Consider the following 26,273-nt stretch of genomic DNA (forward strand, 5'->3'; position numbering starts at 1 on the left):
TCTATAGGCCCGGTGGATGAAATTCAACTTGGTTGCTAAGAGTTGCATGGTCCGCAGTTTGAGTAATTAGCGTAATGAGCTGATCAGAAAATCAAAAATCATCACAGACTTCCCAGAGTAAGTTTATTTTAATTAGGGCTCCACAATTAACTGCAGTATTATCACAGTATTGCTAAATGCAATATCTAAATAGCAGAACCAGAACCAAAAAACAGAAAAAAGCCTTTTTTTTTGCTAGCATCTTGTTACTATTATGTCCTAGAAGTAAAAGTAGTAACAACAGTAACATAACAGTACAAAACTTATTGTAGCCACAGGGCTTTTTATCCTTTTTTAAATGTCCTTTTGAGTATAAAATGTTAACACTTCATCATTTTATCCTATCAGATATTTGTGTGAAATGTTGTCATAATAAGCATATGAACTCTGGCCATAACCCTATGGAGTTGGCCAAAAACATGTTTGGTGAGATCACTGTGACCGTGACTTTTTAATCAGTTCGTCATCGAGTTCAAGTGGACATTTGTACCAAGTTTGAAGAAATTCCCTCAGGCTTTTGCTGAGATATCACGTTCACAAGAATGGGATGGATGGACAACTTCAAATTGCTCAACATTGCAACTCTTAGCAACCAAGTTGGATTTCATCCACTAGGCCTAAACTATAGATTAAATTTCAATCATAAAAGTTCATAGAAAACATCATTGCTGGGTTTCATATAGGCTGTGTTGAGGTTTCCAGTAGACTAGATGGTCTGTTGGATGAGGAAGAACAGGGTGAATGTAAGTGAACAGAAAAAGTGAGGAGCTGCGCTGTAAACAAGTTCATGTAGGCCACTCCACTGGCTAGAACGAGTTCTGTATTTGGGGACTGACACCAGAGACTAAGTCTAAATTAGTCACTTTACCCTTTTGGCAGGTTCTGTCAGACATTATTCACAACTGTCTGATGTTTAAGATATTTAATTTAAGTGCCCTTAACTCAGTTCAATGATTTTCAGTCCTCTTTGTGGCAGATGCCCCCTCTGTACTGTGGTGCGTCTTTCTGAGTTCTACCTCACACAAGCACACACTCAAACACACGTTTTTTGAAGATACAGTATGTATATCATGGCACACATCATTTGAAAGAAATGCGAAAAACATCTTTTTTTTCTGTATTTGTTATTTATTTATTTATTTATTCATTTATTTATTTCAAGCTAGGAGGCGTCTATTGTATGTAATGTACATTTCATTCAGAAGTACTATTTATATGCATTTGTTTCATTTTTTTTGTTTGTTTTCTGTGCAATATAATTCATAGATTAGTATAGTCAGTGATTGATCTGTACATTTTACCGTAGATGTATGTATGTTTTCTGAGAGTCAGGAAACAGGCATTTGCTACCTGCCATGATAACCTTTGGATGTATTTGATGGCTCAGTTTCCCAACCTGTCCCTTTGCCCTTCTCATGGTTGGGCACTCCAGGCAGTAACCCCCCCAGCATCAGCTCTCAGAATGCACTTTGGGGATTGTGACGCATGTCCTGACCCTCTCTGGGCCACATCTCAACCGAATGTTGTGGCTTCCTCTTTTTTTTTTTTTTTTGTGGTTTTCCTCTCCTCCCATCTCCTCAAAAAATAGAAAAGATAGAATAGACTACGCATGAGTTTTTTTTTCTCTGAGCAAATCTGGTTTTAGTGCAGGTACATTTAGAGGAAAGAAAGGAAAAGCCATTCAGCACTATTGGGACGATGCTGCAGTCTTCTGATGGTTTGGCCAAACACTGACAGCAAAGAGTTAACCCATCTGTGATGTGTTTTGGTAAGGCCAGTTGTGTGAATTTTAGCCTTTGGATCTGAAATTGCCTCACTAACAGACTAATTATATACATCAGAAATGGAAACTGTCTACCTTCAACTCTAGCAAATAAAGGAGTTGATTTTTAATGTCTCACGTTGTTGATTCTTTTACTGTCAAAGTTTCTATCAGGACTTCTAAGGGGGGATGAACAGGGTTTGGATGGGAAGACTGTACCTCACATATAAGGCAGAAATTTAGTCAATAAATAATCAGCTACATGACCTATGGTGTACAACAGTAAGGGATTTTAGTGGAATGGTTAAATCAGAGCTGCTTGGTCCAGAGGAGTTCTCGTTTGGCACCGGCACTGGTCAGTGTAGGCACAAGACGGCTGTACTAAAGAGGACACGATGGCAAGTAGTACTGCACTAGAGGTATTTGGTCTTCAAAGCTTTGGGGCTGGCTGATCTTCCCAGTAATCAAGCTCCTCCTCCTCCTGATGGACCAGATGAAGGCAGGTTGGTTTGGTCTAGTTTGTCCTTGTGGCCCCTGTGGTCAGATCTCCGAGGGTTTTGAAGAACTCCTCCATCTCTTGCTGGAGCAGCATGTTTCGGTTCTCTGCGTCTTGATGAGCCCGCTCCGAGTTCCTGAGTCGGATCTCTAGCATGTGAAACTTCTTCTTCTCCTGGTCCAGCTCCTCCTCGAGGCGGTTTACCTGGGACTGGTATTTCGAGCAGGACTCCTCCAACCTCAAAGAAGAAAAAGCAAAGTTGTAACTAACAATTTATGCTGATTTTAGTTGGTTATATGCAGCAGGAGATTTAAGTTTTAACTGGAGAATTGACCCGCACCAACTTTTAAACTCACTTAAAGTCAGAAAGATAAAATTTAAACCTCAGCTGCTGTCTACTCTAAATTGAGGTTTAATTGAATTCCATTGCACCAAAATTTTAAACTGTATAAACAGTATTAACTTACACACAAGTTTTGACTTTTAAAAAAGCTGCCTTTTCTCAATTTAAACCTCCGATTAGAGCTAATCTCAGATTAAATTAATCTTTGTTTGTGCAACCCAGTCTAAAAGTTAGAACGTAACAGATCCAGGACAAAAATGACAGAAGGGCGGGACTCTGAGAAAAACAAATCCATCTGCCACAGAAGCACCACGGACAGCGCCATGGATTTACTGACAACTGAGTTGTGGTAGAGGCCATAGCTGCATTTCCACCCAAATCACCCACAACCTTCAGTTCCAGAAACTACTTTTCAGAAAACTAAGTGGTTCTTTCAGTACAGGGGACTGATAGAGAACTGAACATTATGATGTCACAGTGAAGTTGCCCTTTGACCTTTTGGATATAAAATGTCATCACCTCATCATTTTATCTTTTTAGATACCTGTGTGAAAATTTGTCATAATTAGCGCATGAGTTCTGTAGCTATGGCCAAAAATGTGTTTTGAGGTCACAGTGACTTTTTACCACCAAAATATAATCAGTTCTTCCCAGAGTCCAAGTGGTCGTTTACCATCACCGATGCAGAGGCATAAAAAAAACCAAACTGTTTTGCGGCTGTGGACTTTTAAAAATGGTGGCTGAAATAAAACGCTGTGAGTGCTGCACCAACCAGAAATGTTAAGTGCTGCAAGCCCCACCCCCAAAGTTCATGTACTTTTGGAAAGTACTACTCCCCAAGCAGGGACTGTTTGAAGGGTAAAATAATGTCCCCGGAGCTTAATTTAGATCCAGGTCCCTATGGTGGAAAAGCACTGTGTTCCTCCAAATGTTCCTAGTCCCTGAGGAAAGTTACTGCAGTGGAAACGCAACTATAGATTCTAACTTGCACAAACCTCAGCCAAGTAAAGCACCAATGGGAGAGGCAGATTAGACTAACATTTTCAGCTAAACCACTCCTCTGTCCCTGCACATGGCAGGTTAACAAGGGGGATGTATTTTACTCATTTTGCTAACAAAGGTAATGGCACACCCTTCTCATCCCACATAAAATCGTCTACTGTTTGTATGACATAAAATGACAAGTGACTCATTCTTACTTGCGAATGCAGGTTTCGTAGCTCGTCCTCTGTTTCTTCAGCTCCTGTTTGAGCTCGGTCAGCATGTTGGCGAGACCTTCATTTGTTCCCGCGAGATCGTCGTCAGTGCCGCTTGCACTGTGGTCCAGAGTGTTTGTACTGTCCCTCACCTCTGTGGGTCTCTCTTGACCCTGCCCTAATTTTACTGTCTTGTCGCTTCCCTCCGGCTCAGCCAGCGAGATCTCAAAGGACGTCCAGATGGAGGAGGTGTCAGCAGGCAGGCTCAGAATGGAGGGGGCAACGTTGTCATACGCAGACAGTCTGTGGGACTGGTGGAGGGCTCTGTGGGACAGGGACGTTTGAGGGGAGTCTTCATCAGAGTCTCTCTGCGAGTCCTTAAGTGAAAGAGTGGTCTCTTTAAGGGAGAGGGTTGAATCCTTCAGAGACAGAGTCGAGTCTTTGAGTCTTTCACCAGATGAGGTGGTGCGCCTGTGAGCTCGCAGGGACGACAGGCCATTCATCAGCCAGTTGCTCCCACCAGCTGCTGACACATCCCCTGCTGACCCCCCCATTTTCCCCCGTGGGCCCCCAGATGCTGCACTGCCCTTGAAGGAGCACCTCCAGGAGGGCAGGGCTTTAGACTGTTTACTGGGGCTAACAGCTACTTCACTTCCACCTTTCCCTTCAGTTTTGCTCTCTGGTTTTCCATCCACTTTCTCCTCCGACTTGCTTTTGCCCTTCCCTTCACTCTGACCGTCCTCACCCTTTTCTGGCGTTGGAACGGGGCTCGGTGCAGTTGGCTTACTGTCTGTAGAAGGGGTGGAGGCTTGGGGTTTCTCTTTAGAGGTTTTGGAGCCTGTGCCTGAGGAAGGTGGGGGGTCAGTGCTTTCTTGCGAGAGCCATTCCACTTTACACCGTTGGAGAGCACTCTGCTGCTGCTGCTGCTTGGTCTCAGTTTCCGTCTCCTCCCGTTGGTAAAGTCCAGCATGTTCACTGATCAGCACGGTCATCAGGTGCTGCACCTGTGAACTTCCTGTATATAATGACAAACACACACAGTTAGGTAAACACCCACTTGAAATGTTTCATGGCATTGTATATAGTGACTGGAAATATACAGTGTATTGACACGATCACCCACCCTCCATCATGGTGACCGGGTCCTCCACTCTGGGACGAAGGATGTTGGGTCCAAACACAGTGGCCAGATTCTGAACACTCATCTTATTCTCGTTGGAGTGAGACTGGACCTCGTCCAGGAAACTGAGCAGACCAAACCAAAAGCAGAATTTATTTGGGTCACTTTAATTTACAGTGCACTATTAGACAGTATTATACACTTTATTAGACCCTTATTAGACTTTCAAAGAGGGTAACTTGGGACACATTACTAAAGAACTGTACAGTAATCACATATCTGCTACTTCCTTATTTAAAAACAATACGATCACCAGATCTACCCAGTGAAAGCTAACATTAGAGAGACAGGAAGATGTAGTCATTGTTCGAGAAGTAGCAGATATGTGATTTCACTTTAGTTTATGATACATTTGTCTTGTCATGTTTGCCAAATTAAGTCTAATAAGGGTCTAACATTGGGAAACAATACACTTTAGTTCCAGTTATATAGGACCAAAGATGGTGTGTCAGCAGATCTGTGATTTAACGTAAATTTACAGAAATGTTGTGCTGTGATGAGGGTCTAATACTGTCTAATAAGGAACATATCATTTCTAGTTTGTCTATTCTAATACAAAGTACAACTTGTCATGTCTTTTTAGTGTACTGTAAAACAAAGAGCAACCTTTATTTCCTCAAAATCACCAGCGTTGACAGCACTGCTTCTTTTTTATTCAGTAAAATTCAAACTAATGAAAAGGAGGAGTGAGTCATGCTTCTGTCTGGTGTGTGGGCTCAGCTGAGGATCTTTATATAAAGGCTGAGAGGATGTGCAATCACACACACTCAGAATCAATCAGTGTGATGTCACTTCCCCTGATGACGAGTATGTGGGTGTAATGAATGTTATTTTTCTTGCATGACAGGTTCTCACATCTTGAATTATCAAACAGTGAATGGGAAACAGCAGTGACAAGAAAACCCATCAGAGTCACATCACTGGACTCAGTGATGGAATGTAACTAACTACATTTACTCAAGGTACTTGTACTTGAGTACTTCCATTTTATACAACTCTATACTACATCTCAGAGGCAAATATTGTAGTTTTTATTCCTCTGTGACTTTTTCTGATAAACTACAGGACTGAGTGTTCCTACTGGATTGAGAAAACAAAAGAAAACTTCATGCATTATTTGATGAGACAAGTGCGTAGGAGAGGGGCAACAAAAAGTTGCAAAAGAATTCCTGCACACTGTCTAACTTGCAATATTACATTTATTTGTGATACTTCGGTATTAGACCGTTATCAGGTAAACAGTTAGTCTGTAACATTCCCCATGTCAAAACAAAGAAACAAAAAAAAACAAAAAAAACCAAATAGCAATTAAACACTATAATATAAAAAAAAGAGCCAGAAAATGAAAAATGAAATGAAAACACTCTTATAATATACAATTGTAAATGTATTCCAAAAAGCTTACATTAAATGGGTAAATACTTAAAGGTTAAAATGCATTCTCAAAAAAATACAGAAAATTGTACCATCTCTTAAGCTAAAAAGATATTAATCCTTTAAAAAACAGATTAAAAAACTTCTTGGATTATCTGGAAAATGCAGTGTCACCAAACAGAAAATGGCTGTTTTTCTGAGGTCGTGACAAGTTGACATTTTAGCGATGTGGCTCTCACAGGACAGCAGCAGTACAAATATGATGATCTTATAGAAATATATAATGCAGTTCAAATACGGCAGTAAAATGTGACATACACATTAATGCAGCTGCAATATTATTCCAAATACATCATATATAACAGTAAAACACTGACTGGGATCATTTTACTGCACAGTGAGTACTTTTAGTTTTGATAGTTTTAGTATATTTTGCTGATTATACTTACATAGTTTTACTTAAATAAAGTTTTGAATGCAGGACTTCACTTGTATTGGAGTATTTTCATAGAGTGGTATTAGCACGTTTACTGAAGTAAAGGATCTGAATACTAATAAGTAATGATATACACAGTAGGTGACAAGAGACAGTTTACTTACTTGCAGATGTATTTAAGGAGGTTGTAGTTGACCTGAGGAAGGGATTTCACCTGTTTGCCCAGCTCTAAGATTCCCTTTAACAAAAAAAGATCAAATGTTTATTGCCAAGTCAAGTGTTTGCAGATATACAGGTGTTAAGTGTTAAGCAGACATGTAATTACCATTGCTTTGTCCTTGATAAGAAGCTGAGCACAAGAGAGAAACTGTGTGTATTTGGAAAACGGGATTATGGGCTCCGGCAGCTCCCGTATGTACAGCTTTAGCAGCGATGCCACTGTGTGGACATCTGTGGTACTGTAAGACACAGAGTGGACATAAAGAATACTATCCAGCACAGATTATAGCTTGGCACGCTGCTACAGATAAAATGCCTCCTCCCACTGCATCACCTGTCAAACACTGGCTTCTCGCCACGGTCAAACGCATCCTGCAGCTCTCGGACAAGATTTGTCTGTCCGGGGGCCCTGAAAAGGCCCTCCTCCTTGAGCCCGTGCTCACGAATGAAACACACACACTGTTCGACCAGCAAGGGGACCAGACGCTGAGGGCCGCACTGGGCCTCGTACAACATTGTCTCCTCCAGGTGCTGCCCAAAGACACCTGCAGCCACACAACATGGAAAACAAATACCAATCAGTGAGACTCTAATTGGACCTTTATTAGACTTCATTAGAGAATAATTAGGGGCACATTACAACAGAACTGTGTTGTAAATTAAAGTGAAATCAAATAAGCCAGATCTACCAAGTAAAGGCTGGAAGGTAGAGGAATTATTTTTTCTATGGGTGACTGCACAGACTTATTGTAATACTGTAGGCAGATCACATGATTTGACCAAAGAACTGCCAATTATATGAGACAAGCCAAAGAAGGTGTCTCAAGTAGCAGATATATGATTTCACTTAAGTTTACAGTGCAGTTCTGTAGTAATGTTTTCCTAATTACCCTCTAATTAAGTCTAATATGGGTCTACTAAAGGGTCTTTACTACTTTCTGATAAAGGAGATATTATTTCTATTTCTTCTCAGTATGTGTGACTGACATTTGTGTGTATGCATATGTTTAGGACTCTCACCTCCTCCGAGTGGAGCCCATATGACTCTACGTATGGCCCTGACCCACTCCTCCATGTCACTCTGAGAGTTGGCCATCAGCAGGAATGATTCATGGCTTATACCCGTTCGATCCTTTTCTCCGGCCCCCCCTGAAAACGCAAACATATTTCATTACCCTCTGAATCAATAGGACAAAATGATTTTACATTTCTCAAAACCACTGTGCTTTTAATATGCTGTGTCACGAGGGCGTAGAATTGGGTAGGGATGTGTCTCCCCCGTGGCTCGGTTGGTGGAGCATGTACCCTGTGTGCTGAGGCTGTCAGTCCTCTGCAGACTCCCACCTGCAGCCAATTTGCTGCGTGTCATCCCCTCTCTCTCTCTCTAACCACTTTCCTGTCATATCTTCAGCTGTCACTCTCAAACGAAGCCAAAAATGCCCAAAAAATAATCTGAAAAAACAAGAAAAAGAAAAAGAAGAATTGTGTAGGGCTGGTTGGTACATGTCCCTAGCAATAATGTGATCAAAAAATTAAAATATATCCCGTCTTGTCTGTCAGTGTCTCGTCAAGGTTAGTAAGTGAGGTTCAGTACTGTGACACACTACTGTGTTACAGATACAAAAGCATGTGCTATCAAGTTTTGAAAGATTGCATCTGATCCCTCATTTTGCCTCACATTGGTTTGGTCCACTGCCTACTTATAGCCATGGGTCTCTTTTTACTGCCAAAATGTTGAATACATGGATTAAGTGACTGGTAACAAATCAACCAAGTACAATAACCAAGTACTGCATATAAAAGTAATTATTATTACTATTTTGTTGTACCTAGAATGTAGCAAACTGACTCATGAACCCTCCATCGTGGCTCCAGCTGGGACATATATAAATATCTGCCCTTACTGTATCAGACACAGAACAGACACAGCTTTTTCAAATGACTTTGCTGATCACATAAACCGCATCAACTGAAAATGAGATTTCTCTACCGACTAGAAACACCAGCATACTTTCAATAACCTTATTAGCTCCAGCACCCCTGTTAAGTACAAAGACTTAGCCATGCAGCCCACACAGCTTGATACCACCCGGTTTGACATTTTAGTTTGACATTTTAGTTTATTTTAGTTTGGCTTTGATTACACTGTGAATTTCTCTTTCTTTCTGCGACTTTGTAATTGCTAGCTCTTGAAGAGGTGGAAGCACTACTTAATTACAGATGGAGATAAAAGCATCAGAACGGCTATTCATAAAAACCATCTTACATTTGGTGCTGACGAAAACCTTATAAAACCGGTCCGACAGACTGAGCTTTCTGTGAGTGGGTTTGGTAAGGGTTGCGTATGCCTTGCTGTGTAGGCTGTATATGAGTACCTGCATTCATTACTAAGACCTGCACTGTGGTGCATAGTGTGTTGTGTGTGAGAGAAATGACCCAGAAAGAGAAGTGTTCCCTGTGGACACCGGCAACTGCACCATAGCTCTCAGTCAGTCTCTCTCTGTCCAGGACCTTTACCTCTGCGTCTTCACACTAAAAAAACACTCAATACAAAGTGATGCTGGACGCCATCATCATCATCATGTTAAAGACCACAGTGGTGTATTTGTATGTTTTAGCCCATTGACACGAATTCGCATGACTGATAACCATCTTTCAAAGCACATCATTCGGTTATAGGCATTGTGTTGCAGAGAACTAAACTTGAAGATAACTTATCATGATGAGCATCTTTCTTTGATGTATTAATCAACAATTCTGAATAGTTCAGTATTTATAAAAGTAACTATAGATCAATATCAAATTGAAATTTAGAAAGTATTGGTGTGAACTGCAGAGTTTTGCAGATATCAGCCCTAGAGATGTTTGCTTTCCCTGGAATATAGTGGGACTAGACGGCACTGGGTTTGTGGTGCTCAAAGCGCAAAAAAAATACATTTATAATACTCAACAGCAGTCCCTGTTGAGAAATCATGCCCCGTGGATCTACTCATGGGCAAGAGACTCAAGTTTGTAACAGCCTGAGATGTAAACATTCATGGCTGAGCTGTATCCTCTCATCCATGACTAGATGCACGCTTCCTTCTGCACAGTGATATGGTGGGCAGGTGTAGTTCAGGAGAAAGAAAGTAGCTCCTACATGACACTGCTCACATTTGTGAATTACCTTGAGTAACCGGGTCATGATTGCTGTAAAGAGACATTGCCGTCAAGTTTTGCAAATGGTGCTTTGGGCACCATGAGCTGGGTGCCATCTAGTTCCATTCAAGAGAAGGCAGACATCTCTATGGCTAATATCTCCAAAACTTGGCAGCTCCCACCCACATTATCTAGATGGAAAAAAATAGCACTACAGGTAAGAGGAAAATTTGATTTGGGGTAGAACTGTACCTTTAAAGCTGGAATGGTCCTTTAAGTGAAGTGCTCAGACACAAAAAGGCCACATACATAATTGAAAACTTAAACTGCGAGAATCTAATAGGGGAGATGTGACCACAGCTGCTAATGATGCAGTGAGTTCCATTTAGCTCTGTGCTGCTCTGCTGCAGTAGCTGTTAAATCTGCTGACACTCATGTAATTCTACACACAGGTAATGTGTGAATGTGTGTGTACTGTATGTGTGTGTGTGTGTGTGTGTGTGTGTGTGTGGATGTAGCATCCATCAGATCACCAAGAGGTGAGACAGAGACAACTGACACACCAGTGTTGTCAGATATACACTCTCAGAAACAAGAGTTCCAAAAGTGTTCCTCCTGAAGAACCCTTTTTTGAAGAAAGGGTTTGTCAAGGTTCTTTTTAAGACTAAATGGTTCCAGTTTAAGAACCCCTTTCACCCAAAGAACCCCTTTTGGAAGAGTTTGTCAAGGGCTTGTGAGGGGTTCTTTGTACCTTAACATAAAAGGGTGCTCTGTAGAACCTCTTTGGTGGGTTCTAGACAAAATTTAAAGAGGTTCTCGGCAGAACCCCCTGAATGTGCTCTAGATAAAACCCTTGAAGTACAAAAAGGTTCTTTGTAGAACACCCTGGGTGGGTTCTTGTTAGCACCCTTAGAAGGAGGAAAGGTTCTGGATAGAACCCCCAGAAAAGGTTCTGGGTGGAACCATTACACCAACCTCTTATAGTTGGTTGTGCTTGAAACCTCTCACAGATAGTTCTATGCATAACCCTTAATGTTGAGTTCTAGGTAGAACTCTCTGAAGGTGTTCCAAGCTAAATCTTTATAAAAGGGTTCTCCTATGGAGAATAGCCAAAGAACCCTTTATGGTTCTAGTTAGCATCTTTATTTGTAAGAGTGCACAAAGTGAAAGTATTACGGTTGTTTCTGTGCACATGTCTGCAGGACCTCTGCTGCAGAACTGTATGTTTATCTCAGGGTCGCTTCTGCAAAAGTGAAAATGTTATGCCAAGAACACATCAATCCTGCCAACACAGAAAGCTAAGGACAGAGAGACATACATAAAATACCTTCAGCACTTCAATCTGCTTTTAAAAGAGATAGGGTATAATATACAAAGCCTCCTCCTCTTCCTCTTTGATAATCAAAGCTGAGAAAAATGTACTTACTACCATCATTAACCGAGAGCTCATCCTCAGGATAAACTGTCAGGGTGTTAGTCAACCTGCTGCAGTAATGGCCCATGTTGAACCTGCACTGCCAGTGGTAAACACAAGCTACAGCTGAGCAGAGGCAGCCCTTAAGAAGAACAAATGCTTGCAGGTGAATCTATGATGATATGATTCAAAAAGCCATTCCATGAGAGCCAAACAGAGGCACTACCTTCACGGCAATTAACAATGCAAACAGCCTCAAATCTTCCAACTCTTAACTTCATAACTTTCTATGTACAGCTTCTTCTTCCACCCAGCAGAGCCTCTGATCTATGTGCTGTATACTGTCCACTGTTCTGACTGTAATCATGCCAACCCCACGCTGTCAAGAGCAGAGATGAATGAAGTCCTTGTTTAACCCTCAGACACTCACATCCCTTCTGCTGTTCTGAATATTTCATGCATGTGTTACAGCCTGTGACTCACATGTAGCTCCGATTTATTTCTGTTTTTTTCCATTCATCACTTTGATTCTGCGTTGACAGGGTTTACACAGAGGATGTGACCTGCTGCATGTACAGTATAATCACAATTTCAAGAAGCACAAATAGACACTGTAATTTATGGCAAACCTGGAATCGGGTTAATGTTCTTGTGGCTTTAGTGTATGCAGTGACGTTCCAGGATTTTGGGTTTCATCACCTTCTGAACACCAAAAAGTCCCTACTCTCTTCGAAAGAAGAAACCCTGTTGAAGACAGGGTTCTTCAAGGGGTCTTTGGAACACTGAAACTTCCATTAAGAACCATTTAAAAAAAAAAAAAAACTTTCTGAAAGATAGACTTCTTTGAGAATTGCTGAAGCTTCAGCTTTCAAGAACTTTTTCTACAAGGGTTTGTCAAGGGTTCTTTGTACCACAATGTAAAGTGGTTCCCAGTAAAGCCCCCTTCAAGGGTTCTGGACATAACCTTTGGAATTTAAAATAAGGTTTTCTGTAGAAACCCCCGGATGGGTTGCAGATGAAAACTTTCAAATGTAAAAAAGTTCCTAGTAGAACTCCCAGGGTGGTTCCTTGTTAGCACCCAGAAGGTGGAAAGGTTCTTGACAGAACTGCCAGAGGGTTCTAGGTGAAAACATTACACAATAGAAAGTTTCACTGTAAAACTTCTCGTAGGATTTTTCTGGGGGGAACCTACCACAGATGGCTCAAGTATAAGTCTTTGTGCTGTTTTCTAGGTAGAACCCTCTGAAAGAGTTCAGAGTAGAACCTTTACAAAAGGTTCTAGCAGAAACCAAAAAGGGTTCTCCTAACCCATTATGGTTCTAGTTAGGACCTTTATGTTATTTTATTTTAGGTGTTGAACCCTTAGTTCTGAATCTAGCTTTGATCTTGATCTCTTTTTATGCAAAAGTCATTTGAAGTTGGTCTCCTCTGTGGTGGAAAATTATATTTCACGATATTAGATTTGATCATAAAATTTGAAATAAAAATCTAAAGTGAGTCCCAGTGTTTTTATTTCCTGTGTGACACTCAGTACTAAACAGATGGTTCAGCATCACTTTGAACAAGACTTGCTTGCTCACTCCCTCACACATCGGAGTTGTCACCATGCCAACTCACCTGGAACAATTTCAAACGGGTGGCGACCAGGCTCGTCCTGATTGGCAGGCAGCTCATTGACCTGACTGCCCTGAAGAGGAATACAACCCTGCAGGAGAAAGGAGAGGAAGGTGTTAGATAGACAGATAGACGGACGGACTGACAGACTGACAGACGTGAGGAAAACACCCATGTCAATGATATTCAAGGGCCAAACAAGAAATCAATTAGTGGTTCTGGACTTGGCCGTGTACAGTGCATGTTAAACATTATGGAGTTCTGAGTACACTCAGCTCTGGGCATCTGTCCAGCAGAGGGAGGGAGCGATGATGGAGGGAGGGATGACTCAGGGAAACATCTCTTCATCTATTTAGCTCTCCGGCGCTTCCTGATGTACATGCATTTCTGATCCTTCCAGCATAGAGAGGGTCAAAGGTCACCAACTAAGTGCTCACAGCAGAACCACAGGGCAGCTAGTTACCACATTATCAGTGTGTGTGTCGGGGCAATAACAACACTCCACGGCCGTGATGTACATTGTGGGAATGTCTTAATGTTTTAATGATTTTTCTGTGAAAAATGAATGGATATTTATCCAGCACCAAAACATAAACATAAGAGCTTTTAGCGGCAAACCTTTACATTAAGGTCCTCGTAATAAGCAAGTATTAGGTCCATTATACGTCCTTATCAGAGTTTCACTAACATTGTTATGTGATATTAACTACATAAGTTATCAATTTTGTCAGAAATATGATTATCCTTACATTATAAGACATTTATTAGCATGTATAAGGATCTTGTTAACAGTTTATATGCTGAAAGATGTTAATAAAAGACTTATGGGTTAGATTATAATAGAATTACAAACTACACTTTTTGCAGCTGCTATATCTAAAGCAGAACAATGCCGTGTTAGGCTTAATAAACCATTTAGTATGCACTTAACATTTAAGTAACATAACAGTTAACTATGCTTTTTGCAGCTACCGAATCTAAAGCTAAAACAATGCCTTGTTAAGATGAATAAATCCTTTATTAGGAACTTATTAACAGTTAACTATGCTATTAACTTAACTAAAAGCCTTACAATCAAGCAATTAACATGTTTATGATGCTATTATTAACATATATAAATTGAGTTAATACACATATTATTATTAACAAATAATGATGTTAATTATAAGTGTGTTATAAGGACTTAAAAGGGCTTTGTTACCTATTAATGAATGCTTATTATACAGACCTTAAAATAAAGTGTTATCCATACAGCTTATTATGGAGAAAAGTGTTTAATTTCACTTGAAGGCTACAAAATGTATTTTGTTGCCTGATCAATAAGCTATTTTCAGAGCTGGAGAACACACAGTGGGTCAACTGGCCCTGGGGGAGTCACTGAAATTCATGAAACTTGAATATGTATCAGGCTTCGAATGAGAATGAATGCAAACATGCAGCAGTGCAGCCTCCTGGCAACAGGTGACATCAGCTATACCTGCCTTATAAATGTGTACATGTGTATATGTGTGTTTGTGTTAGCGTCACCTGTGCCTTGGTTTCATCCTGATCCTTGTAGAAATACAGAGCTTCTGTCCTCAAGACAAACCAACGCAGCTGCCAGTTTTTCATGATACTCCGCTGTCTCTTCAGCCAGCCTGCCTTCAGTGCTTTCTCCTGATCCAGAGGAGAGCAGGGCCTGGACACCCGAGACAACTCTCCAAGCACCATGCTCTTCGACCGTGCTGCACGGACGCACACACAGACACAGGAAACAGGGCATTAGAATAAGAGCGAGACAGAGGAAGATGAAGAAACAGAGAGTTACATAAAGACAGAGAATAGATGTTATTTTGGGATTTTCTTTCTTTGTTGTTCTGCAGTTAATCTAAAAATTTACCCAGCGATGGTCCTGAATCATTATTCACACAAGTCTCCCACGGGTACAGCTAAACCCACAGGTTTGACCATGCATCCAGATTTCTTCTTAAGTCAGTCTACCAAGGCATGGCCTCCATTTTGCAGCAGAGACATCCTGCTTTAAGATGAAATCCTACACTATTAGAAATAAGAAATCCAAACGTGTTCTTCCTGAAGGGCTGAGGGTCTACCCAGGACCATTTACCTCTGAAGAACCATTTTTTGCAGAAAAAGTTTGTCAATGCTTCTTTGTCAGAGCATTAAGAACCCCTTTCATCCAATAAACGCTGTTTGGAAACAAAGCGTTCTCTTGTTGAAAGCATGGCTGTTAAAATATGTTTTCTCTGTGTAAATAGATTGTTAAAATGGTGGATTTTTTTGCATCATCTGCAGAATACAGAATGGTTCTTCATAGAACCCTCAAAAGACAAGAGGGTTATTGGTGAAACCTTGATAAAAATATGTTTTAGGATCTCCCTGGGAGGATTCCAGATGAAACCCTTGGAATATATAAGGGGTTTGGTAGAACCACCTGCAAGGGTTCTGGGTATAACCAAGAAGGGTTCTCTATAAAACATCTTCTGGGTGGGACTTTTCACAGAGGGTTCTAGGTATAACCCTTTATGCTAAGTTCTAAGTGGAACCCACTGAAAGGATTCCAGCTGGAACCTTTCTAAAAAGGTTCTACCAGGAATCAAACAGGGTTTTAATTGAGACAAGCTGAAGAACCCTATACGGTTCTGGTTAGCACTTTTATTTCAAAGAGAGCGAATCTGTTCCATTACATTTTATTATGTGTTTCAGATATTAATGAGGGCATATATTATTCTGAATTTCACTGCTGCACAGAGGCGAGTTCTGCTTCGGATCAGGTTGCATTTTAACTGCTACAAACTGACTACAGGCATGGATTATATATTAGCAAAGGTATGCCAAAGGTATAGAGCGAACAGCGACAGTAGAGTGATCCCAGGGGAGTCGGCGGGGGAGAGAAAGAGGGAGAGAGATAAACAGAAGGCAGAGTGAGAGGAGAGAGAAATCAATGGCTCTTTTTTTCCTGTTAATTGCATCTTGCTTTCTGCTGAGGACAGCAGGGAAGGTATCTGCACGGGCCGAGACTGAAATCTCCCTCCTGTTTCCTCTCCCTCGTGCTTATCAGCTCTCTGTCTGGACTCCTCATTCTATTTCTCCCCTTTCTGGACGTCCTTCATTTGCAGAGTCATGATTGCCGGGAAGGGATGAAGAGTAGAGACGGGGCCACGTGAAGCAGTCATTAACAAAACTGTACGCTGACAGCAGAGGCAGGCAGAGCAGGATCTATAAATACAGCAGTCATAAGTGCGTCTTGTACAGCTATAAGAACGAGGCAGGAAATCTCAGAGAGGAACTGTTATATAAAACTGTTTGTGGACAAGGACCACATCATTATGTTTTCTGGAATAATGTTACTCTAAGTGCAACACCTCATAAAATATAAAATAATATACATCTAACCATTTTATTATATTTATTCTTTGTTTTGTAAAAGAATTGCTACTGACTGTTTTTGTTATGCAGCTGTAGAATTCAAACACTCATTGCCAGAGTGGTTCATTCATTCAAAACTGTTTACTTTGACTGTTTACTTTTATTTAATTTAAGACGGAAAGCAGAGGCAATTCAAGTTAAAAGGAAAAACAAATTGTATGGGAACAAAACAAATCAAAAAATGCTGAACCCATGAGATTTGTTATTTAATAAAATACTTTTTTTCATTTGTTTTAGTATCTTATTTTTTGCTGTTGCTATATCCTTACTAGTAACTATATCTATAAGAGTAGAGCAGTGAAAAGTATATTTCCCTTTGAATTGTAGTAAAGCACAACATTTTAATGCTAAAGAAAAGTACAAATATAGTACCTCAAATTTGTCTAAATGTGCTGAGTTACATTCCACCAGTAAAGTATAAAATAACTCATTATGTATGAAAATGGCTCCAGTCAGTCATAACATCATAAATAATAAATTAATGATGCATTACTGTTTGTTGTTGTGTTGTTCACAGTGGATCAAATGTAAACTACTTTATTCACTGTTTAATCTATTAGAATGCATCACATTTAAACTCATTATTAGTTGATTAGAGTAAAAAATATAGTTTTTCCTCAGAAATGTAGAGACACAGAAGTTCTAAAGCATCTTAAAGTATAATTACTAATTACTAATTATTATTTCAGTACGTCAAAACTGTACTAAGTCAGGGTTCCTACACCTTGTCACAAGTCAAATTCAAGCTTGTTTCATGAATGTTCAAGGGGCATTTTCAAGTTTTTCCTGCACCTTACAGCTGTGGTAAATGATATATTTAGATACATATACCCAAATTGATTATTTCACTTCTTCATCATGCCAAATGTTGTTGTGCTATAAACAACCAAAGTTATGTTTCATGCTAGAATTCTACAGAAGTGTGGAAATCTAAAGGAAATGGAACAAAGTTTCATGTTGCAAATATGTCACCTGTCTGTAAGTAGACTTGGCCTGATCCTGCACTGTAAAAAGTGTATTTTGGTAGTAGCTGAAGTAATGAAATGTAATGAATGAGTCGTACACAGCTTTCTGCTTCAATGATCACAGGCTACTTTTGTGGAGTATAGGAACTTGAAATGACATCCTGTTCTCCTAATCTGCTTTTCTTTATTTAAAAAATTGCGTTAGTTAGATTTCTCTTAGTGTACGTCTGACGCCATTAAGTCCACGTCTTGTCCAGACTGTTAACAAGTTTCTTATGTGCTTATATGTAAATCTCATGATAAACATGTTTTATTATGCTATTATTACAACTTAAATTGTCTTATTAACACACATTACTGTTGATAAGCATCTTATAAGGACCTTATTACCTATTATATATAAAGTGTTACTGAGCTCATAATTGAAATCAGGAGTAAATGATGACATAGCATGAAGTCCTAAGTGGTAATTCTGCATCTTTACAGTATCAAAAGGATCATATCTAGTTGACTCAGGCCCTTCTTATCGATGATTATTCATCCACGCAGATAATGGAGAGAAGCCTCAAACACCAATAACCTCTTCCCGTCAGACTCTACACTACTTAACTGCTTTAGGATTCTGGACTTACATCTAAGCTTGTGAGTGCAGATCCAGCTCTGTGATGCTGTATGATGCTGCATAAAAGGGTCAGAGGAGAGCAGAGCTGGGAATCTAATCAAAGGAGAATACCATTACAGCAAATGAGAGATGGCAAGCGCACAAAACGTGGTGAGCAAACCGAAGTGGCTGCTGCTGCTGCTGCACTCTCCAACTGTGCTCATGAAGGAGAAAGCAGAGGCACTTCTCCTCCTTCCCATCATCTTTTATGGTCTTACTTTTTTACAGCTGGTCGAGAATAAGACAATGACTGCCAGAGGAGAAATGAAGCAGCAACATTAGCTAAACACACATACAAAATAAGGCTCTTTAAAGGGACAGTGCAGCCCAAAATCAAAAATACATATTTTCTTCTTCAGCTTGTAGTGCGTTTTATTCATCTACTTTGTTCTGGTGTGACTTGCAAAAATTTAGAGATGTCAGGTGTAGAGATATCTGCCTTCTCTTGAATATAATGGAACTAAGTGGCACTCGGCCTGTGGTCCTCAAAGCACCAAAAAGTACTTTTGAAAAATTTAACACCAGTGTCTCTCTCCAGAAATTATGATTGTGAGCAGTTTCATACTAGAAAGAAAGTTCCAGTCGTTCCTATTGCAGAAAGAAAGTAGTCTTGATAGTTTCTACCATAGAGAGAAAGTAGTTCCCACATGAAAGTGCCCACAACAAGGTCTGTGGGTTATCGTGAGTAATCAGGTCATGATTTTTGGAAAGAGACAATGCTGACAACACATCATGACAATCTAGTGGAGCTTTTCCATTGGCACTTTTGGCTGCGCCAAGTCAAAATGTGCTGAGTCGCACCTGAGATGGACTATCTCTGGAGCGGAGCCAAAGCAAACCCGACCCACCTCCAAGGAGTCTGTGGGACTGAACTTACATCTGTTCAGGAAAGCAGAGACAAAGACGTTTTTAAACGTGTGTTCAGCTCTCTTTGTTTCTAACTTCTAATTGATTATCTGTGGTTTGAAGTTTAGTTTCTCTCTTTCGTCACTGTTTGTACTTTCAGGTGTCTGCTTTATTTTGCTGTTTCATGTTTGCTTTCAGCAGGATAGGAATTGTGTTAAGTCACCGCTGACGAAAACCCAAACCCCTGATTTTGCTGCTGCAAAATAAAACAAAATAACACAGGGCTTTTAATTCAATGAATTTATGGGAACTGAAGTGTTTGTTCACCATTTTACAACCACTCGACTCAAACTAAGCTCGTCTTCAGGTAAAAGACACACCAGACACCCTGCTGTAATGGAGATGCAAACCCCTGCTGTACTGGGCTGACAAGCCAAGTCAAACCGAGTCAAACCAAGTCAGCACGTGTCTGAAAAAGGGGTATAGATGGCTCATCAGCACTACAGCCAGAGGAAAAAATATATTTTTGTTCTGTCACTTTAAAGGTGCTGTGAGCCAATATTGTGCAGTGTTATGTCCATTTTCATACTGAATTGTGAAAGAGGGTTGCAAATTTTGTGCATTTTCCTTAACCGATAGTTCAAAACACTAACAATCAATTAATAGTTAATAAGTAAGTAAAAGGTACAAAATGTTTTTTTCTCATTTTAAGTTTCCTTATTCAACAAAGTCTCTGAGGTGCGATTACTGCCATTTATAGATGATCAATAAATACATTTTTAATCAGTTAAATTCTTAGTGACAATTAACCAATCAATGATTTATCATTATCAGCATTCCTAATGTAAATTAATTCAAGAAGATCATAAATCCTCACAGACCTTTATCTCCCGTCAGGGTGGAAATGCCTTTGTGGACACTCTAAAAACCAATGCCGGTCTATTTCCTTGAGATAAGTTGGCAACTGTCACAACTCGCCAGGGGCAACCTGAAACAGTGTGAGTCGGTTGTCTATGGCAACCACCTGCTATGAAGAGCACAGCAAGTCTCTAAACTCTGCATCGTGATAATCTGGGTGCCAGGCGTCGTTCCTGTGATTTACAGCTTCCTTATTCACCTTCCCACAGTCATGTGAGAGGCGTCCAGACTTCAGCGGCCACAAGTGGATTTTACCCCGCGTTAGAGGAACTATGTTTGACAGTCAGCTGTTGTGATTTACAGGAGCAGAGAGAGCCCCACATTCCTCTCACCACCTCTGATCCATCTGTCGCCCGCTCAAAACCAACCAACCAGCCAACCAAAAACTAAACCCTGAATAAACAGAGATACGGTCATGTGCTCAGGTGTGAACATGTCAGGATGCAGACCACTGTAGGAGGGAGGATCATCCTTCCAGCAGCCATGTTTTACTACAACCCACAGTATCTCCATCAGGATCAAATCTTCTAGGAATGAGGACGATGTAATGAGGAGACAAGAGGGATTACATCATCCTGTAGTAGAGCCTGTTAACTCTCAATGAGCAGAAGATAAAGGCATCACCACTTCAGATCATGCAAGAAAACTCAGGTCACTGCTGATAACAATGGTCACTGGGATGCAGAATGACACTGGTGCTAACATGGCGCTGTTACACCTTTCTGATGTCATTATCAATGAAAGCACTGACAAGAATATTGATGATACATTATCACAAAGACAGCAGGACAGACGGAGCTCTGCAGATGCAATGAGACAGGGAAGAGATAGACTGCAGAGAGAAGCATGGACAGAGAGAAAAGAGATGGAGCACAGAGGAGGACAGGATGGAGAAAGAGGAGGAGGGGGGACTGTGCTTACCCCGGCGTGCCTGTTTTATCTTGGGGCTCAGCATGGTTACCGTTGCTGTGCTGCTCCCTCTCACAGAGACATGACTGCATCCCTCTGTTCACACACTATTCCTCACACACACACACACATGCTCAGCTCCTCTCGCTGCTGCCTCGCCCTGTTACTCCTCATCCTCTCAGAGCATCTCTCCCTCTCACCACCGTCTTGCACTTGGACACTGTCTCACGAGCACTTAACCACACACTCCTCTCCTTTTCCTCCCCTCCTTCCTTTCATCTCACTCCCCCCGTCTGTCCCGCTGGCCCGGCGTGCTGTTGTTCTCACATACCTCGAGCCCTGCCCACTCCCTATCTCTCCCCTGTCTGTCTCTCTCCCTTCTGCTGCACACTCTCAGTATCAGTTTCTCACCGTCTATAAATATGTCTGTCTGGTTGTCCTCTGTCTCGTCACCCATTTCTTTACATCTGCTCCTTCATCACTGCTTCACAATCCCTTCAGTTGTTTGCTCATGGAGATTTGATTATGGTCTCAGTACCTGAAATAAAACCTCAGATCAATACATTTGATTCAGCTGACACCATTCTCATCCTTTAGACTGGATTGCACCGATAAATATTCATTTAATCAGAGATTATTTTAGCAAAACTAGGTGCAAAAACAAGCAAATCCAGATTTAAACTTGAGCAGAGCTCTGTTGCACAATTAAAAACTAATCTCCATTTGGTAAAGTTTAGTGATGTAAACCAAAATTCAAGAGTTTCCTCCTTATCAAAATTTAAATAAATAAATAAATTAATTAATTAATACATTAATTAATGCTGATGGGATCTTTAGGGTTAACTTTTGGCTGCTCTGTATCCCACAATAAAACATTGCATTATTTACTAGAACAACATTGTTTGCTATCTAGCTAAAATTTTAGCAAAACATAACATTGTTTGTTTGCTAGGTAAACAGGTAGTTAGCCTGGTTAACCTGCTCAAGATGGCTGAGAACAGAGAATAATTTTGCTCAGTACATTTTAAAAAGGCAGTTATTTTTAAAGTTAAATCTCCTTAAGTGTAAATTTAAAGTTAATACTGAATTACAGTTTTAATTGGAATGGTTTAAATTTAATCTTTCTTAATTTTAAGATTAGTAGATTAGTTTTAAAGTTTGAGGCAACATAGTTTAAAGTGAAACTATGATTTAATCTGGTTGAAAAAATAATCCTTGTTGATGTGGCCCAGCCTTAATGTTTGATACATACCAAGCGGCCAAGTCGTTGCATAATAAATTTGGGTGGACGCGTTTAAAACTGACAAAACTCCACTGTCCCTCCCTCATATTTACCGTCCCGACTTATTCAAGCTCAGATTTATAGTCAGAAGGGAAATGCCACACCACTCAGTCACTCAGCAATCTGTATGGTTGAAAGCCACAACACTCAGGGGTGTGATGTTCTTGTTCCTATTCTGCCTGGTGGGGCTGTAGTGGATGTGATAAAGCCGATAAATGCTGCAGCTCAAGAGGCTGGATGAGACAGAGACGCTGCTAGAAGGGAGAGCTCACTAAGATTTCTCATAAGAAGAAAATAACCTCTTCAGCTCAAACATAATACATCAGTGACAAATGGCTAACACCACAAACTGTCTTCATACAGGCTTTACAAAGAAGTCACGGTACATTTTTAGTAAAAAAAAAAAAACACCTCAGACCCTAAAAGACAGACAGAAGTCATGCAGATAGAGATGTTAGGTTGTCTGGAGCCAGATTGTCTCACTAACCAGATCTCATCAGATCACACTGCTATAGGGGAAAAAACCCTCCCTGGCTTGTTTGTATTTCTCTAAACCAATCACACGTCTTTTGCAGAACTAACGTCAGGATGTAGCGATGGTGTCCCTGCAAAACAGTGTCGGCGTGGACCTTGTTTTGGTGGAATATTTGCACATCAGGAGGTGAAAAGTTTAAGGTAGCATGTAGGTTGCTATGTCTGAGGTTGTTGTTGTTTCCTGGGAACTTGGGGAAAACGCAGACAGCAGATGCTGTGATGCCAACAGAAACAAGCTGTCCAATGGCAAGTTTATACCCACAAAGTACATCCAGTGAATCAGACTAGGACCCAGCTAAATATATAATATAATATAATATAATATAATATAATATAATATAATATAATATAATATAATATAATATATAAATTAAGAGATTTACTGTATATGAGAGCTCAACTAAACTGTAGAAATAAACTATTTGTTCTAACAGTTAAAAAGGTTGGTGTGCAGGATGCCTTCAGATTTTAAGCTGACTGAATTTGAAAAGACAAGTGGAAGCATTTTTGTAATGATTCGAAACAAATAAACCTTTCTAGCCAAATAAACTTGATATTAATCTAGTTGTACTTTAAAATATGTTCAATAAGCCTAAGATATTAAGTTGAACAAACAGCGCTTGTCAGACAGAAGAACATTACAAACACATTTGATTTCCTTTCATATTTTCTCAGTTTGAAGAGTCAGTTCTTCATTTCAGACAAAGCTGCTCTTGTTGGAGCTTCCATGTTCAAGCACTGACACCAAGACGATATGTGAAACTGATCCCTGTGAATTTATTACATTTTAAGTGTAAATGTCAACGTAGTTTGCAGTGATTTCATTAATGTGAATATAAACAACCATGACTTATCATAATGTGTATTAGAGACACACAGAAGTTCTCATCATATATGTTTTCTTCAGTCTACAAAAAAAGAAGGGTCTCTGGCAACTCTGAAATGACGCATGCTGGGAAGTCTGTGAATATGTTGATCATGTTTCTTTAGAAACTTAATTAATGCTTTGATTGAACTCTGTACAGTACATTCATTCAACTCAATTTCAAATCCAAAGACTTCAAGTTTGGAACTGAAAATAAACTAGAAAGTTTAAGTTTAATTAACTTAAATAAATAAAACTTGAATATTTACATTAAATTAATGAACAAACATTAGTTGATTCCATTAAAAACAGAGCTTTACCTGCAGATTCCTGTGGTTTGTCACTAGTCGGAGGAGTCCTGGATGGTTTCATGGCTGTGAATCCGTATACACAGTGTATCCTTCTCCCCTGAGGCCATTTCTAGAGCCATAACACACACACAAAACACACACACTGAAGGTCTGAACAATGGCAATGCTGAAATCTCAGTCGTCCACTTAATTGATAACCACCAAGAAACAAATCTGAATGACATCCACATACCCACAGAGAAGGGACTACTATAGCTGCCATCATGAACACACCGATGACGTGTGCCTGAAGAATGCTGATGTGAACAGACTCTGATAGAAGGAAGGAAATGAAGACAGTCATGAGAGTATTACTTGCCATGTCATCTCGGATGGGCAGACCAGACGACTCTCAGTCTGGAGCCGGACTCTCTGTGCCGCACATGAAGGCATCACGCAGTCCCACGTAGCTGCTGTGCTACAGTAGGTACTGATCCACAGAGAAATAAAACACAGCTGTGTGACGCTCTCCCGCTGCGGTCCTCCTCTTCTTTTTCAGTCTGTCTCTCACTGAAGGAAGTGAGTTGCCTCAATGGAGAAGTGAAATCTGCTGACTTCTGTGTAAAAAATATTATGAGTATAACTGCAGCTCCCATGCTGTGATGAGAAAATGTTTTTTCAGTAGAGTTTTGTGGCTGTGAAGAGAGTAAAGACGGTAGTTTCAGTTCACAGTTAGTAAAGGCTGCAGACAGAAAAGTAAAGCTGGGAAAATGTGTATTTAAAATTACATTAAACTGTCAAATGTATTTGGTTTTGACACTGGCTGACTATGTCCAGGGTTGGGTCACATTACTTTGAGATGTAGTCAGCTGCTGAACACAAATTGCATAGCGTTATTTGTAATTAGTAATGTATTTAAACATGCATTTTTACCATTTTCTTATCTTTTTCAAGTGCTCGTCTACAAATAACCTACATATATAATCTGATGTGCTTTTTATAATAAATAATTAGTTACTGTGAAAAACTATCATGATTCCACAACTGCTATTTTTTAATGACATGATCAAACATGTAACCAAGTAACCCTTGGCAATGTGACTATAATTATATATTTCATATGTATTGTGGACTGATTATTATTTATGTATATTAGTCTAATGCACACCCCTTCAAATAAAGTGTTACCTTGATTTCAGGGTCACAAACTTTGAATCTGCAAATATCTATTTCTTTCTAGCTACACTGAGATAATAGAGAATGTTATTTTATTTTTTATAAATGGCAGATTTCAGTGATTTATTAAACATATTTTTCTTACAGCAGAAAAACATCATGGTATCATCTTGGAAACCAACAGGAACTGTGTCACCACAGATAAAATACATTAGTACATATAAAATATATTATATATCGACAAATGGCAGCCAGTTCAACACAATAACACTGATCGAGGGATGAGAGAAATACAGTAAAAGCACTCACTTTCACAGGCGCACATGCACTCATCTTAACAACTCCAAAATGCATGACAGGCAATACAGTAGACACTAAATAATGTCACGTGACAGAGCCGCTCACATAGTCCAGACACACCAGCCTCTGAGGGGTGTGGGGAACATCATCCATAATCAAGAAATATGGTCCTGAGGGACACGTAGGAAATGAGTGTGTTTAATTGAAGGCATGAAAAGAGCATGTCTCATTAGCGAGAGCAGAGGAAGTGTCGTGGTCCAAATGACTGGGAGCAGGTCAGAGAGGTAATGACATTATGTTAGGAACAAAGCCTTCCAGTGCACTCGTTATAACCATTATCACTGGCTATGACTACACAAATCTTAACCTTGAACTACGCTTGACACCATGACACACTTTGATTTAAAACAGTAACATTACGACGTGTGCTGATGTAGAATATAAAAACAGATGCGGATCTGAGCGTTCATTCAGAGGTGTTCTCCTGCTAAAACACAGTTTAGAAAATACTTAACACAGAACAATGTAAACCAACAAGTTCACTAGACAGTATTCAGTGAGGTCTCTAAAAACGAAGGAAACATCTAAACTCTTAGGCTGGGCTGCACCAACATGGATTAACTTTTCAACATAAGTAATTCATGGTTTGACTTTAAATTATGTTCTACTAAACCCCTAAATCAGCTTTAAATTAAGAAAGAATACATTTAAATTTCTCTAAACCTCAGTGTAGTTTTTACCAACTTAGCTAGCTAGCAAACAATGTAATGTTTTTTTTTAAGGAATACAGAGGAGACAGAAGTTAAACATTTCCCTCCCTCTTTATACTTGCTAGGTCGTGACAGCAATTGAATTTATTATTTATTTAGTTATTTTAATTCAGGTAAGCT

General features: G+C 39.9%; 1 protein-coding gene across 4 annotated transcripts; it reads right to left on the reverse strand.

Annotated features, from left to right (window-relative positions):
- Nucleotides 1–2,288: 2,288 nt before the first annotated feature.
- Nucleotides 2,289–24,482, reverse strand: arhgap22a (Rho GTPase activating protein 22a). 4 transcript variants are annotated; one of them, XM_084735946.1, is made up of 11 exons: nucleotides 24,287–24,482; nucleotides 23,938–24,037; nucleotides 14,739–14,935; nucleotides 13,215–13,302; nucleotides 8,066–8,194; nucleotides 7,380–7,590; nucleotides 7,152–7,284; nucleotides 6,991–7,064; nucleotides 4,960–5,081; nucleotides 3,840–4,851; nucleotides 2,289–2,535 (listed from the first exon to the last, which is right to left on the reverse strand). In XM_084735946.1, the coding sequence occupies exons 1-11, from the start codon at nucleotides 24,287–24,289 to the stop codon at nucleotides 2,316–2,318; spliced, it is 2,289 nt and encodes a 762-aa protein (XP_084592072.1). In that variant the 5' UTR covers nucleotides 24,290–24,482; the 3' UTR covers nucleotides 2,289–2,315. The 4 variants fall into 4 exon arrangements, with proteins under 4 accessions (XP_084592072.1, XP_084592071.1, XP_084592073.1 ...); XM_084735945.1 differs by lacking the exon at nucleotides 24,287–24,482 and adding an exon at nucleotides 24,161–24,214; XM_084735947.1 differs by lacking the exon at nucleotides 24,287–24,482 and adding an exon at nucleotides 21,348–21,474.
- Between the last annotated feature and the right edge of the window lie 1,791 nt (nucleotides 24,483–26,273).

This window comes from Lutjanus erythropterus, chromosome 14 (assembly GCF_056507025.1).
Source record: "Lutjanus erythropterus isolate fLutEry1 chromosome 14, fLutEry1.hap2, whole genome shotgun sequence".
NCBI classification, from domain to species: domain Eukaryota; kingdom Metazoa; phylum Chordata; class Actinopteri; order Lutjaniformes; family Lutjanidae; genus Lutjanus; species Lutjanus erythropterus.

Coding starts and splice junctions, on each gene's coding strand:
- arhgap22a (XM_084735945.1), bottom strand. CDS start 24,193: ATGATGGCAGCTATAGTAGTCCCTTCTCTGTGG. Junction 7,065..7,151: donor TTATCAAGGACAAAGCAATG/GTAATTACATGT, acceptor TTTTTGTTAAAG/GGAATCTTAGAGCTGGGCAA. Junction 5,082..6,990: donor CTCCTTAAATACATCTGCAA/GTAAGTAAACTG, acceptor TGGTCTGCTCAG/TTTCCTGGACGAGGTCCAGT.